This window comes from Epinephelus moara, chromosome 4, assembly GCF_006386435.1.
Source record: "Epinephelus moara isolate mb chromosome 4, YSFRI_EMoa_1.0, whole genome shotgun sequence".
In the NCBI taxonomy this organism is placed as follows: domain Eukaryota; kingdom Metazoa; phylum Chordata; class Actinopteri; order Perciformes; family Serranidae; genus Epinephelus; species Epinephelus moara.
Window position 1 is genome coordinate 18204556 of NC_065509.1, and position 15004 is coordinate 18219559.

At 41.5% G+C, this 15004-nt stretch overlaps 1 protein-coding gene across 2 annotated transcripts in view; it reads left to right on the top strand.

Annotated features, from left to right (window-relative positions):
- The window catches only part of nlgn3a (neuroligin 3a), a 150855-nt gene that overhangs the window by 27574 nt on the left and 108277 nt on the right, over nt 1-15004 (top strand). Inside the window, exons 2-3 of one of the 2 annotated variants that reach the window (XM_050042962.1) lie at nt 6914-7628; nt 8740-8799. In XM_050042962.1, the coding sequence (XP_049898919.1) occupies nt 7157-7628; nt 8740-8799 (532 nt within the window). In that variant the 5' untranslated portion in view covers nt 6914-7156. The remainder of the gene's footprint in view (nt 1-6913; nt 7629-8739; nt 8800-15004) is intronic. The other variant, XM_050042963.1, reaches the window with a different exon arrangement.

The following is a 15004-nucleotide window of genomic DNA, read 5'->3' on the forward strand; positions in this document are numbered from 1 at the left end:
AAACTGTTTAAATTCTTATTGTCTTATCTATACACATGTATGTACAAATAAATATATTAAACTAAAGGATGACGTACAGTCACAACGTGCCACGGGCCAATTCTGTTGGCGGCCCACGGACCAGACGCAACCTCTGGGTGGACCACCATGCATAAATCTATACCAGTATAACAAAATATGGAAACTACACATGGTGTCTGGGAGCCAGTCATACTGTATCTTGCGCAAATGTTTTCTCATGTGACACAGTTGTAGCTTTTGAAAACATCTGGACTGCGAACCAATAGTCAATAAAATAATGTCCTATCCTTTAGGGGTTGGGGGGAAAATCGATACTGTATAGTATCGTGATTTTTTTGTGTGGCAGTATCATATCGTCACCCAGTGCCAAGTATCAATCTTTTTTTGTTGGATACATTATCAATATTATGAATACAAATTAAACTTAAGGTAGCCAACTAGAGTAGAATAATTAACTGCTTTTTCAGTTCACTAGATACATTTTTGCTGCTGCAAAAAAATGGCTGAAGTGAGATGACCAGACTGAAAACATTTCTTAAAACAAAGTTTTCCGTCGGGAACATAATTTACTGTTGAAAAAAGGTAATAAAGGTAATAAGGTAATAAACTGCAATGCTCAGCACATCACAACATATTTAAAATCGCAGTTATATTGTATTGTGACTTAAGTATCTTGATGATATCGTATCGTGGATCCTCTGGTGATTCTCAGCCACACTTTCCTGTGTCTTTCCCTAAAGACTTTTCCTTGACCTCGATGGAAAACATCTTGAGGTGAGGTGTGTGTGTGTGTGTGTGTGTGTGTGTGTGTGTGTGTGTGTGTGTGAGAGAGAGGGGAGAGGAAGAGAGAGGGATACTGGTACAGAGAAATAGTCTGTGCTATACTACTATTGGGTACTATTATTGCCATATGTTATGGTTCTGTGCATGTACAGCATTATTTATAGCCTTTTGATAGCTGTTTTAAAATTCTGTTTCTACACTTTGTGATGTGGCCGGCTTTGTGATGTGCTTTTTTTCTACATTCATTTCTCATTTCATTATTCATTCATGTAATTTTTTCTACATTAAAGTTTGTCATTAAAAATAAAGGTTTTTGAATAGGCTGCTGAAAATGTCCGGCCCACCTACATTTCCTGATTTTAAAATCTGGCCCAATTGAATTTGTGATTGAACAGCCTTGACGTACCATCATTGCATAGGCGACTGTGAGCTCTCTTCGTCGTCTCTGGGTGGCTTTTAACATGTTTATGCACACAGGGCTGTTACCAGAAGTCCTTCAAGAGCACAGAGCTGTTGTACTAGTTGTTCAAAGCTCTCTATTTTCCTTTTCAGTTTGTTCTCTGTTGTTATACGTCCATTGTTTTCTTTTGTTTTGAGTTGTGACTCGTGCTGTTTTAGTTATGTCATCTCATTGCACCTTTTTCTGTAGTTGCACCTGACCCACTGCTCATCTCTGAACCAACTACCAAAATGCCATTAATACAAATTTCCCCTGCTGATTCTGTGAAAATTTCATCAAAATTTGCCCTACATTTGGAAGCACAATTGAACCAGAAGTTAAAAGCGATGAATTAATTTAAGCCTCAGATTGTGTTGTCAGTTTTCTCAACACAATAATCTTTAGCTTCCACCTCCTGTTAGCTGCTTACACAACAAAATTCTAGGCTGAACGATTGGCTGTTTATTGCTGAGATGAGTCACAATTAGCGTCTACCTTGAAGTTTTTATGTACACAGGTGTTTGCCCTTAAAGAATCAGATATTTTATGAGGGAGTTTTCAATCTTTACTACTGATGATTTAACTGAGAGTTTCATGCTGATCCGAGTTATAGAAGAGCTCCAACTGTGAGTCACATAACAATGTCTATGGGAAAAATGAATGGTACTATAATTTCCGGAACTAGGGGTGCCTGAAATAGCTTCTCCCACTTTGAAAATTAAAATTTTCAGTGTTTGTTTTAACTGTTTTAGAGGTGTTTATTCAACCTAACGATCATTTTGAAGGCTGAGGTGCGTGATGATATTTAATTGTATTGCATTAAACTGAAAGGTGTCTCCAATATTTTGTCGCTGATGTACTGGAAATAGGTATTTCTAATGATAGAAATTGAGTTGATATAAATGGGATTAACAAAATATTAGTAACCTCTCTCAGTTTGACGCAATATAATTCAACAGCATGACAAACCACAGCCTCTAAAATGACCGTGAAGTTTAATCAACACTTCTGTAGAAGAGTTTCAACCAAAGCTGAACATTATAAGCATGTAGGAGGGATTTATTGCAATACTGTCATATTGAACCAGAATTACTTTGAGCTAGGTGTAGCTTATAAACTGGCAACTGAGTGTATCATATAGTTTATATATTACTGGTTGTGTTTTGTGGTGTTTGTAGGGTTTTTCTTGTTGAGCGGTGTGTATTCTTTAAAAGATCCATCAAGGTTCAAGTGTTTCACTTTAGCTGAGGCTATAAATGCTGTGCTATGTGGCACTGGTCGATGCCATATACTTGTCGTGTATAAAAACAGGAATGAAATACTTTTAACAATCTGGTTCATATAGTCTCTGAACGAGGGGATATGGCAGTAACGTCTGCTAGATTTTCAGCTCCTGCTACAGGGATCCTAGTGTGCAGGGAAGGGACTTTGTCAGTGTGACTTTTTGCATTTCCAAGCCTTTGCCAGCCCTTGGCCCCCAGCAATGCATGCCTTTTAGTCCCCAGATTGGATGTGGATGGCTTTTCATGTATTATCACTTAGCAGGTGCTCGGTGTGCCGGGTTCGCTGAGCAGAATTGTCCGCCACACATATTTCATTTGCACAAGTATCAGTGAAGGTGGGCTCATCTGCAGTATTTACAAAATGCACTGTATATGTGAGGGCTCCATGTACAACTTCCACGGGCAGGCTTTTCCGTTGATCCACGTCTGCAGCAAATGGGAAAGCTGCCTAGCGATAACAGCACCTCCAGGAACGTCAGGATTGCTTTCTCTCAGTGGTTAGTGGCCCTCCAACGGCTGCTGATACATTATAAATCATTTACACAGTCATTTTGGAATGCAATATCCTCCTCTAAATGCTGGCTTTTCTTCTCCATTGTTATTAGAGCGAATGCTGCAGTAGGCACACACAGCTGAGGGGGACCCTAAGCCACAGAAATTGAAAATTGATCAGGCAGTGTGGGAAGGTGTTGTCACTGGCACCACTGGTTCACCGTGGGATTGTTGATTAGCATTTACAGCACTGTCACACTGGAGGTACCTCTGCTGCCTGTAGCTACATCGTCCTCTGGCCCTTCTCCTGCTCATCCCAAAAAGAGATCTCTTGTAAGAGCAAACAAGGGAGATGAAATTTAAATTCTGCCTTGTTCGTATCCGTACCAAAGGGAGATGGAGGGAAAATGCTGCATGACATTAAGCAAGGCATGAAATTTTTATCATGTTATTATGTGCCTGTGTATGGCTCCTTCTGTTGGGTTTTAGCAGTGCTGCTGCTGTAGATGGCTTTTCCTTAAAGGATAGGGTCACAATTTGTCTTTAAATGGCAGTACCATGTCCATATATACATTGAAACAGATGTTGGTTGCTGTCATCAGCCCTCCTGTTCATACTGGCCTTTTATAAATGTTGTTTTCAATGGAAATGATAGAGGACAAAATCTACAGTTATCTGAAGTTATGGTAAGGCTTCACGGTTTGTCGAGTCATGTCGGTTTCTGCCAAAGTCATTGTTGTTTTTGTTCAAAATCCCCCCTTTTTGTTAATGTACTTTAGAGCTGCACAATATGGGAAAAAAATGACATTGCAATTTTTCTACGAAATGAAAAAAATACAGGAATTTTCCCCAGATGACTTGAGCGGCTCTATTTGGAAATAATTAACCACGCTGGAATTAATGGGGGGATTTTTTTAGGGAAGTGCATCTGCATAGGAAATAAAAATAATATTAAAAGCTAAAACATGATTCTGAAGATTTAATTTCTGTTTGCCATTCTTTCTTGAGCTTTAGTGCTATACATCTGGTTTCAGTGCACCAAACACAACAACAGATGTGACCACACTTCTGAAGGGATTCTGTAGGGGGAAACTGGGTAGTTTAATTCACTGGTTGACCCATCATGACACCCTTGTATTCATATAATGCTCCTCCATCACTCCAGGGTGAAGTCTGTGATCAAACGTGTCTTGTGATTGGTGGTTTGCTGTGCATGCAGAGCCCGCGTGTCACTCAGTAGCAACACACTCTGTGTATCCAAGAGCCATTAAAGGTCCAATGTGTAGGCTGTGGCTCAGAGATAGAGTGGGTTGTCCACTTACCGGAAGATCAGTGGTTTGATCTGCAGCTCCTCCAGTCCACATGTCAAAATATCCTTGGGCAAGATTATGAACCCCAAATTGCTCCTGATGGCTGCTCCACTGGTGTGTGAGTGCATGTGACTGGTTACTGAGTAGGAGGTGGCACCTTGTATGATAGCCCCGGTCATCAGTGTGTGAATGTGTGTGTGTGTGAATGGGTCAATGTGACATGTTGTGTAAAAGCGTTTTGAGTGGTCGGAAGACTAGAAAAGTGCTATACAAGTGCAGTCTATTTACCATGTAGGAGGATTGATATATAATATAAATTGAATATAATATAATATAATAGGTATGTTTTGTTTGTTTTTCTGGTGTATTACAACCTGAAATTAAGAATCTTTGTGGTTTCTTTACCTTAGAATGAGCTGTTTATATCTACATAGGGTACAGGTCCTTATCTGCGGAGTCCATGTTGCACTGCCATGTTTCTACAGTAGCAGAGAAGGGACAAACCAGACACTGGCTCTACATCGGGCCACTTGTTCTTGAGAGGATGAGACTTCTGTGGATAATTCAGCTCCCAGTAAAAACCTCCTCAACAATGAAAACTGAAGGAATTCTAACTGAGAGAAGTTTTAACTGGTTGCAATATACAATCCTCACCAGTAGATGTCACTAAATCCCACACACTGCTCCTTTAATTTGTGGTAAATTATGTAATATCAGACAGACTTATTTGTAGATTAGTGTTGCCCTTCCAGCTTTGCGGCTGTTAACTGTAGTTGGGAGACTTCTGGTTTCTTCAGGCTAACTCAGTTAGCTTTAGCCTGGCTCGTAGCTGGTTACTAGCTTTACAGTCAGGCACCTCTGCGGTGCAAAATAGTCGGGAGACATGACAACGTTGCATTAAACAGGTGCTTTATTTCTTTTGTTTAGCACATGCATATCTGAGCATATCTAGACACTTTCTGCTGACTAATGTAGCACTACCTATATGGAAAAGCACACACTTCAATGTGTCTGTGGCACCTGCCGGTTTTTCTACATGCACACACAGTGAGAGTCTCACTTCCTATAACGAACCCTGCCAGACTACTTCACATACAAATGTTACCCACAAGGCAGGGCTGGAAATACTTTTCTGTGTATATGCACTGGTGCATGTAGCTTTTAAAATTACATGCACCAACATTTGTTTTTACCTGGGCCATTTTTTTTTACTTCACCATTTGGTGCAAGGACATTTTCAGTGTTTCACATTATCATTTGAGCTGACTGTCACTGTGCAGGAATCTTCAGTGACACTTCTGGTCAGAGGAGCATTTTGAGCAGCTTCTCAGAAAAACCTAATATGGAAACTTATAGAAATAATAATTATAATAGGATTTCTTTGGTGATGCCACATATTCAGCATGACTTAATTAATATATGATGTCTAATGAAGTATTGCTGTAATGCGAATTTTTCTTTGTCCTTTTTGGGCACATCAAGTACCAGTACCTTACTAGCATGATTGGACACACATCAAAATCCAAATGGCGTCTGTCTGTGTGCTGTCAGCGCAAGCTTCAGTGTCCCTTTTTTCAGTTATAAATTTGTTTTTAATTGTGTAAGAACATGGACGTGTGGCATGACAGCATGTGAAAAGTGTTAATTGCTTGAGTTTTACAGTTGATGCGTCAGAGTTGGCAGGCCTGCATAACATACAGTATGTTCAGTACCAAGTTACGTGCACCAGCTACGGACACTACCGTGCATATGCTTGTGGTGTTTTAAGCCCTGCTCACAAGGCTACCTGTGTTAAAGGGGAAGGCTTGGCTAGTAACATTAGTCATGGAGAATGGGAGCTGTGTGAGTTTTGCTTTTGGTCCAGGCAGCAATAAAGTTCAACATCACACTTCCTGCAATGTGACTATTGTGCCAGTGCACATCAGGTAGATGCTGAAATGCCATATTGTGCGGCCCTGCCATCTTTTCACTGCGACTCAACAAGGAAACACTGTTAAAGAAAGTGTCTTTAAACACTACCTTCTTCAGTCTAATTCAGACTTCAAAAGCCTCATACTAGCCTCAGATAAGCTTAAAAAAAAACATTTTAAAAAGATCTAGATTTTGTCCCCCGTCGCTGACATTGGAGGCATGTAAGGAAGGGATCTTTTAATGGCCAGTATGAGCAGAAGGAATTATTACAGCCAGCAAAAACTGTTTTAATGTTCATATGGACCCCTGAGGTTTGTTTTAACACAGAGTTGTCAACCTACCGTTTAACTATTAATGTAAACCATGGCCTTTGCAGTAGAAAATAATTACCTGCTGACAGTTGATACCTTTCACGTTTCACTTGTCCTATTACCATTATTAGGTACATCTTGACAAGTTGCCCAGCGCTTAATTGCAGTATCCAATTCAAAGACAGGTTCTTGATTATGTGGATTGATGATAGCACTGAGAGCTCTGTCATGTTTATGTGAGCTGTTTTATGTCATACCAGAAAAGGCCTCCACAAGTCAATAAAAATGACTGACTAAAAATGGGAGCAAACTGGTGGGCTGTCGCGGAAATGTCATTAATTTTCCTGTCCTCTTCTCTTGCAGCACGGGATAGAAGATCTGACGAGCGGAGAGAGGACAGTGAATAAGGACCGCGCTGCGGAGAGGAGCTGCGTAACTGTGACTGTTTTCTCCTCGCCTGTACGCCGGCGGGCTCCAGTAACACAGCTGATGACTGTCCCTCAGGTGGCTGGATTGCAGGGCTGAGCGGGAAGCCTGTGTGTTTGCCGAGGGGGGTGCCCCGGCTTGTATGTTGGTCACTTGCAGTCGCACTCGCTCACAAGGACCATGTGGTTTTCTCCAAGGAGAAGTCGTGTCCCCTCGCAGAACTGGCACGGTGCCCACAGCTGCACCAATTTCAGCGTGCCCTTGTGGGTGTTGAGTTTTTGTTGGTGCTTTGCGGCCATGAGAGGTCAGAACTACCACCCCACTGTGAACACGCAGTACGGGAAACTCCGGGGGGTGCGGGTGCCCCTGCCTAGTGAGATTCTGGGGCCGGTGGACCAGTACCTGGGGGTTCCGTACGCCGCCTCCCCAGTGGGAGAAAAGCGCTTCATGCCCCCAGAGCCTCCTTCCTCCTGGTCAGGGATCAAGAACGCCACTCACTTTGCTCCCGTCTGCCCCCAAAATATTCACAATGCTGTGCCAGAGATCATGATGCCTATATGGTTCACCTTCAACCTGGATATAGTTACCACATACATACAGGATCAACACGAGGATTGTCTTTATCTAAACATCTATGTTCCAACTGAGGATGGTGAGTGCGTCGAGTAAACAGGATGAAACCTCTCCTCCTACTGTTCTGTCTCTGCCTCCTTCTCGCTCTGTCTCTCCTCTTAAATTTTGTGTCACCTCTGTATTTTGCGCGGAGCATGACCTGTTGTCTGGCGCATGCTGTGTCTGTGTCCCATCATCTCAACCTTCCATCTTGACTTGATCTTTCATTTAGTCTTTTCATCAACTCTCCCCTTCCATGCCACTGTTAGAGGTTCCTCTTTTGATGACTAAATGACTTATTAATATGACTGAATAAAAAAAAGAAAAAAAAAATCTAATCATACAAGGAGCAGATTGGAAATACTTGGCGCACCTTCCTACCCTCACATGTCTTGACTGTTCTGGGGATATTAGCCATTAGTGATTAGTAGCCTGCCTCATAAGTGAATGATCTAATACTGTAGGGTTGGTGAAATATTCTGTCTGGTACACGAGAGGCCTGTGGCATCAGCCTGACCTATGTAAGACCCTTTACTCTCCTTGCTTTATCCAGTTTGTCCTTGCACAAAGCAAAAAAGCAAGAGCAGGTTTTGTGCAAAAGGCAAACATAGATTGGGCTCCACTGTGACTAAAAGTTTCAGATTTGTAGTTGTTGACTCTTTTTTAATGGCCCCCCATTATTTCGCCACTTGAAGGAGACCCACACTGGAAAAAAAAAAGTGGGCTTGAAATGTTAAGTGCTCTGAGAATCAAATGGGCAATGTCAAATAACACTCTCACTTATCAGATTACAATGTGAACTGCAAAACGTTGCAAGTCCAGCCTCTCTGCCTGCTGTGTGGCTGTAATGGGTCTTAAATAGAAGTGCATGTGAATATGGGCTTCCTGTGTCCCAGGATGCAGCAAATTCATTCCACCATTTTGGAATATTTCTGCAGCAACACCCCAGTTACTTTCTTAACAGGTCCTCTGTTGTTCTTGTTGTTCATGATGACTGGGAGGGTGGTGGGAGGAGGAGGAGGAGGAGGAGGTGGTGGAGGGAAAGAGGGTGAAGAGGGGAGGGGTCTGACTCAGTCTGAGTTGTTGCATGTCACATGCGATCTTTTTCCAGAGCTCTCTGTTATTTTGTAGTTTTTCCATTCATTTTACAGTCAAAAGAATATCCAAGGAATGTGCCAGGAAACCCAACAAGAAAATGTGTAGAAAAGGAGGTATGTAAAAAGAAAAAAAAAAAAAAAAAGCCAACACCGAACGAAAGAGGGGATTTGAAAGAGTGAAAGAGAGAGGAGGAGAGTGATGGGTGCATCCTTCCAAAGCCGCCAATATCACCACCTATCAACTCCCAAATCAGAGTGCTAATTGGGATGAACGTGGGACTTGTGACTCAGATCAACCTTGACATGAGTGCGAGAGATGAGTGAGCGGTTGTGTGGTGTTATGTTGTTGCGTGTGTGTGAGTTTGTGCATGCTGAAGTGTGGTTTTACTATGAGAGTGTGTCAAGGAGTGAAAATGCAGGTCCCTAAATAAATAATGACGCTTTGTCAAGCACTACATCATGATGACTAAGAATAACATGTATTTCATTTCCTTTTTTTGTTTTACACGGTTGTATGGCTTATGTTTAAAGTGTAATACTCTTTAATTTAAACTCAACTGTTGATTAAATCAGAGGCACGAGTGCTGCTTTGAAATGCAAGAAGATAAAATCTGAGTTGGTATGCAAAGAACTTTAGTCATGTTTCAGACGGCTCTGACAGCACTTAAGACACCAGCTTATTGGAAGTATTTGTCAAACATGACACCTGAAAGCGTCGGAGCCTCAGCCGTTGATTAAATTTACACTAAAAAGTGGAGGGCCACCTCTCTCTTAAATTTATGATTCACAATTGTTCAAATAGGCGGTGGTGGGGGATTTTATTGGCATGACAGCTTTCATCCATCCATGTGGCAAATGCTAAAACACACAGCCACAGGGAAACGCAGTCCAATTTCATTAGCAACAGCTAAAATCTCACTGTTGGTAACAACAGAGGGCTAATTTTCCAAGCATGCCTGAAGGCACTAGAGGACCTTACGAATAGCCCTAAGACTGTGATCCTGTGCATATCTCGCTCCACAGTAAAGATTCAGTTTCAGCAGCGAGACCTCTGCTGTTGATTTCCATGGAGGCAGGAGGCAGCTATTTGGCCTCACTCTGTGGCTCGTACATTCTGCTTTGGTAAACCAATTTTGTTAGAGACAGACTGGCCCTCCAGGCACTTCTGCTTCTGAATTAGTCCCAGTTGTGGAATATACACAGAAATATCTCTTTAATATTCCCCTTCCACTTGGAATTTTTCAATTATCTTCCCCGTGTTTGGTAATGAGAAAATGGTTTATCATAAGTTTCATATGTTGGTTTTGTGACACATTATTGTGCAGAAAGATGATTGTTGCATAGCTCCTCTATTGCTATAAATACATAACACAAAGGTTGTAATTTTCAGTCTGGCTGGAAACTGTCTTTATTTCAATGGCACCGTTTTTTTTTTAAACTGCTTCTACTAATCTTGGCTTATGTTGAATTAGCAGTGCAAATGAAGCATAATTTATCCTTCTTAGGAAATGTAGAAAGCGAGCTCTGAAGCATACTTTGGTTTTGGTTAAATGTTTTCAACAAAGAAGTTAAAGTCTTGTTTGGCAAATTCAAAGTGAACTGGGAAACAGTTTAACAGTTCATCACTTCCTTCATTAAATATTTTAATTAGTGTCATTTCAGCGGTTTCATAAAATCTTTAACAAAAACAGGGTTATATGTTTTCTTTTTTTGGCAGTGCTTTCAATAGAGACCTGTATAATACAGCAGAGTCATACACACTGTGCATATTCAGTACTAATAACGCCTCCACTACCAATTTTACAATCTGTATCTCTATGAATGTGCTTCCTCTGGAGGGAAGAGTGATTAATTTTCAGAAAGAAGTATGGTGTTTGACTCTTGATGAAATGGTTGTGTGATTGTTGCCAAGCAACAGTATGCAGTTGTGACAGGAGCAGAGTAAATGGCCCTCTTACCTAGCATGAAGCACCTTTGTTGCAATGGTGATGCCCATCAAGTGAGAAATATACGTCACCCACGAACCCTGATAAATGCATGGCATGTGATCTTAGTTAGATTTTTCTGTTTTATGAGACAAGAAGCCAGTACATGGTGATTTGTACAGTGTGCAGAGCTTGTGTAAATCTTGCACACAGTCCTCAGTATGAGTTAGAGGAGTGCTGGTGAGAATATATATGTAGAATTTGGTTTTTGAAGAAATGATTTTCATCTTACAAGAGATTGAGAATTGTTGAGCAAGTCTGCCTTATACATCCTGTGCCATTAGCATCCTACTGGGCATTGTGCAGGGAAACCACTTAATGCGCTGATATCAAAGATGTGGCTCATTTTCTTCCATTAAACTGGAGGAAAGCCCTTAAACCGCACAGTAGTGCCCTGACAAAAGATCAAAGACGGAGTCATTCAAAAAAATAATGGAAGGCTCAAGACAAAATTATAGCAGATGTTCCTTTTTTCAGTATGGTCGGTTGGTATTCAGAACTGGGGTTGTTGTGTGGCTAATTTTGGATGTGCAAAACCAACAGAGCATCGGTCTTTGCTCAGAAACAAATTGATGTTTACACTGACTAAAATGCAATTTGGAGAATGGCTCTTGCAAGACTGGTGCAACACGGCATGGCCAAGATGTCCGAGCAGGTAGTCTAATGTGCAAGATCAGCACCGTAGGCCACTGCTCTCTCTGAAGTGGCCTTATAGTGTGTGCGCACAGGGCACAGAGCAGCAGACATTGGAGCCATGGTTATATCACTCAGTCATTTTCTCTTCTCTGAGTCAGAGTGAATGGAGTGAAGAGAGGGGTAATGATGTGCGGGGACACAGCTAAGCACTATTCAGCCTCCGAGTGCTAGATTGGCTCGAGATGGGTCAATTTTGTGAGGACGAAACCCTGATGAGGTCAATCTTTATCTTTAAAAGAGATTTACATTGTTAAATTGATTGACAAACTTTAAAAGAGATCTGTAAAATCACACCCTTTTGATGAGATCCTCTTTGAGGCAGACTTCTGGTGATAAGGCGCTCTCACTGTGCTGCCTGCTGCCTGTTTATACAATATGCACGTTATTTTCCACGGGGTTTTACGGCACGTCTTTTTCACCGCTTGTAAAAAATGTCCTTCACACGGGTCGTTCTGAATAACGCAGCTTCTGAGAGACACTCTGAGATCAACCTCCCTGACTCCTAAATTCATCCCTCATCATGAGTCTATTTGAGATAAGTGCAGCGAAATCTGTTGTACGTTTTGGCTTGATTTGGACCACTCAACTATCATTCTTATGCAGCCCTCACAGGCAGCAGGCTGCCATGTGTTACGCAGCCCGGTGCCAGTACTGAACAGCCAGTCAGTTGCCAGACCTGTAGATTAACTACCCCAGCAGAAACACTGGACATTTTTTTCCTCTTACCAGATGACCTCCAGATGCTAGAGAGCTGTGAAAACTGTGAAAGAGCCCCAATCCTGGTTAGACTGCGTCTGGGCCATGGCAGACAGTAACAGACCATGGTAATCCCGTTGGTTGGCCGACTCAACCCTGCCTGGGGGAAGGAGGGGCTGCTCCCTGAGTGCTGCCGAGGAAATCTGTACGCCAAGCAGACAGCACAAAAACTTTCCAAGAAGACAAGAACAAATATTGGCTTGTGTGATTTGAAAACAGAGCAGATGTCCGCTTTTGTTTGACGGAAAATTACTTCCATGATCTTCTGTGATCATCTATCTGGGACAGTTTATGACCTCAGTGAGTGAAGGCTGTAGCCAGCCAGCCGCACATCCAGTCGCACTGACTTGAGATGCAAGACGCGACCTAAGCAGGAAGTCCCTATTCAGAAGCCTCCTGCTGCTGTGCTGTCCAGCTTCCACAGTCAATCCAAGGCTCAATATCTCTGTTCTGTTCTTTGTTTATCCCAAACGAAAACGGAATAGAGGACACAGCCTGTGGAGTCTTAAAGCTCTGTTAAAGGGGAAAACACAATTTATTTGTTGCTTCTGGTATCTCTGTTTGCTTAGACCCAGACTCTTGGGCCCTGGTGTCCTCTTAAATGTCTCTTTAAGTGGATTTCATCTGTCAAACTTGTGTTTTATGGTTGTGACAACATGCATTATTTTATCCACATTGTCTTGCAATACAGGCTGATAACCAGCAAACATTGAGACCTTAAATAACCTTAGTTTGAACGTTCAATCATGGTGTCTAGTTATGGTTAAAAAATAACTCCAAACTTAAAGTTGCGACAACGACCGGGATGTTACCTGGGTGTTATAACATCGAAATGTGACATGAACAGAAACAAATAGTAAGCCAAAGTTGACTCACATGTGACACAAACCCCAGTCTCCTGGCTAAAAATCCTGTGCTTGAACCATGTATCCATCACAGCCAACTTTTTTTTGTGGATTTTGTTGGGTTTTATACTGCATCATCTGGCACAAAGCCCTGAAGGCTACTACCCTCATGTGATATCAGAGACAGCTTGGATAACGACTTTTATCTCTTACAAACACCACAGGCTTACAACAGTGAGGCAGAAATCTAATTTACTCATCTTTTACATCTTTTTTCTACTTCAAAAATGGACGTAGTTTAATAGTAGTCTTTGGACATGAATTGGACATCACAATGTGGCCGTCTCAACCATTTGACAAACAAATTACGTGTCAATAATATGCTGTATAATAAAAAATACAGAGATACACATATTTGCCTTTTTCATAGCAGTAATATGATGTTTCCTCTTTTGCAAGAAGGTCTGACTGGACCATTTCCCTTTAATCAAATAAACGTTATGTATGCATTTACCCTGCATTTAATAATCATAAAAATTAATTCCTGACTGGGAAAATTCTCAAAAATGCCCCCTCAGGTTGGAAAAACAACGCAGAAAGTAGTCAAAAATGTTGGCTAACTAATTGCCAATTAACCCCATATATGCAGAAATGTGGTAGACGAAAGTAAATGTGTAGTTGATGGTAAGGGTAATTGGTATTAGGCTGTATCTGTTAGTAGCTTTCCACGCACAATGACCTAGATTAGTTAGAAAATATAAAATATATTTATAGCATTAGTCAGGTAAGGCAATATGTTAGTGGTTTTAGTGGATGTGCTGGTGTAGCAGCATGTCTGGGACAAATTCACTTTGTAATATAATGCGTCAAACTGTTATCAACGTGTTGTTTTAATGCCCTAGGCAATAAAATACAACACATATCTCCTTTGTAGCTCCCGTGTTGTTACCACATCACAAGCTCATGAACACATTAAAGCCGGAATGACTTCGCAACTCGGGAAACTCATCTGTAGAGCGTGTGAATGCAGCATTAATATTTTTCACCAAAACGTAGCGCTTGTATCCTTGATGCATTTATGTGCTTTTTTCCCACATTTTAAATCTAGCACAATACATCAATGTTTGCTTACAGTTTTCTTTGCTGCCATTGGTGGTGTTCTGCCGCATGTCTTGGTGAGTTACTGCCAGCAGTGTGTTGAAGGCTACTTAACTGCATTGTTCTTTTAAAGGCTTTGAATCAATCTGAAATTAGTAATGACTCATATTCAACTGTGGCGCAGCAGTTACTGGAATAACCGCTGTGTCTTTCAGAAGATTAAGAAGCCTTAAAGCGGGTGCATCTTGATTGTTTTGTAAGATTTTTGTGCAGCATAGTCTTTTTTTCTGCTAATATGGGGAATAAATGGTTCATTATAGGGATCTAGAACAGAAGTAAGAGACCCCAGTGTGTGAGGCTGCCACCACACTCAGAAGCCCGTGGTCTCTGTTAAACATGTCTCTTTTCATTACCGAGCTGTAGACAGGCAGAAAGACAACTTGGCTGCCTTTTATTTGTTTTTTTATTATTTTGGGAACAGCTGAAGCGCAGTGTGAGTTTTGGCTGTCCTTTACTGCAGGATTACAGCCTCCTTAACCTTTTAGCTGCATTCTCCATCATTCTCTCTTATGTGTCCCTCCCAAGCTGTTCCTTAACCTCTACACTGGGAGAAGGATTGAGAGAGATGGAGACAGAGAGAGAGAGAGAGAGAGAGAGAGAGAGAGAGAAAGAGAAAGAGAGAGAGAAAGACTCAGAGAGCAGAAAGACAGGAGGGGAGACGGATACGGGCACTCTGAAAGAGAAAAATGGCCACCTGAGGATTAGAGACTGAATATAACTGCTCTAAATTGTCAAGGCTGCAACATTTCACATTTCACTAAGTCCCTTTCCACATTCTGACCTTTCTGATATTTAACTCTAAGGCCCATCTATTGTCAGCGAACCTTTTTCCAGCAAAGGAAAGGCAGTTAACATTCAGACCTTCCACGATGTATTGAG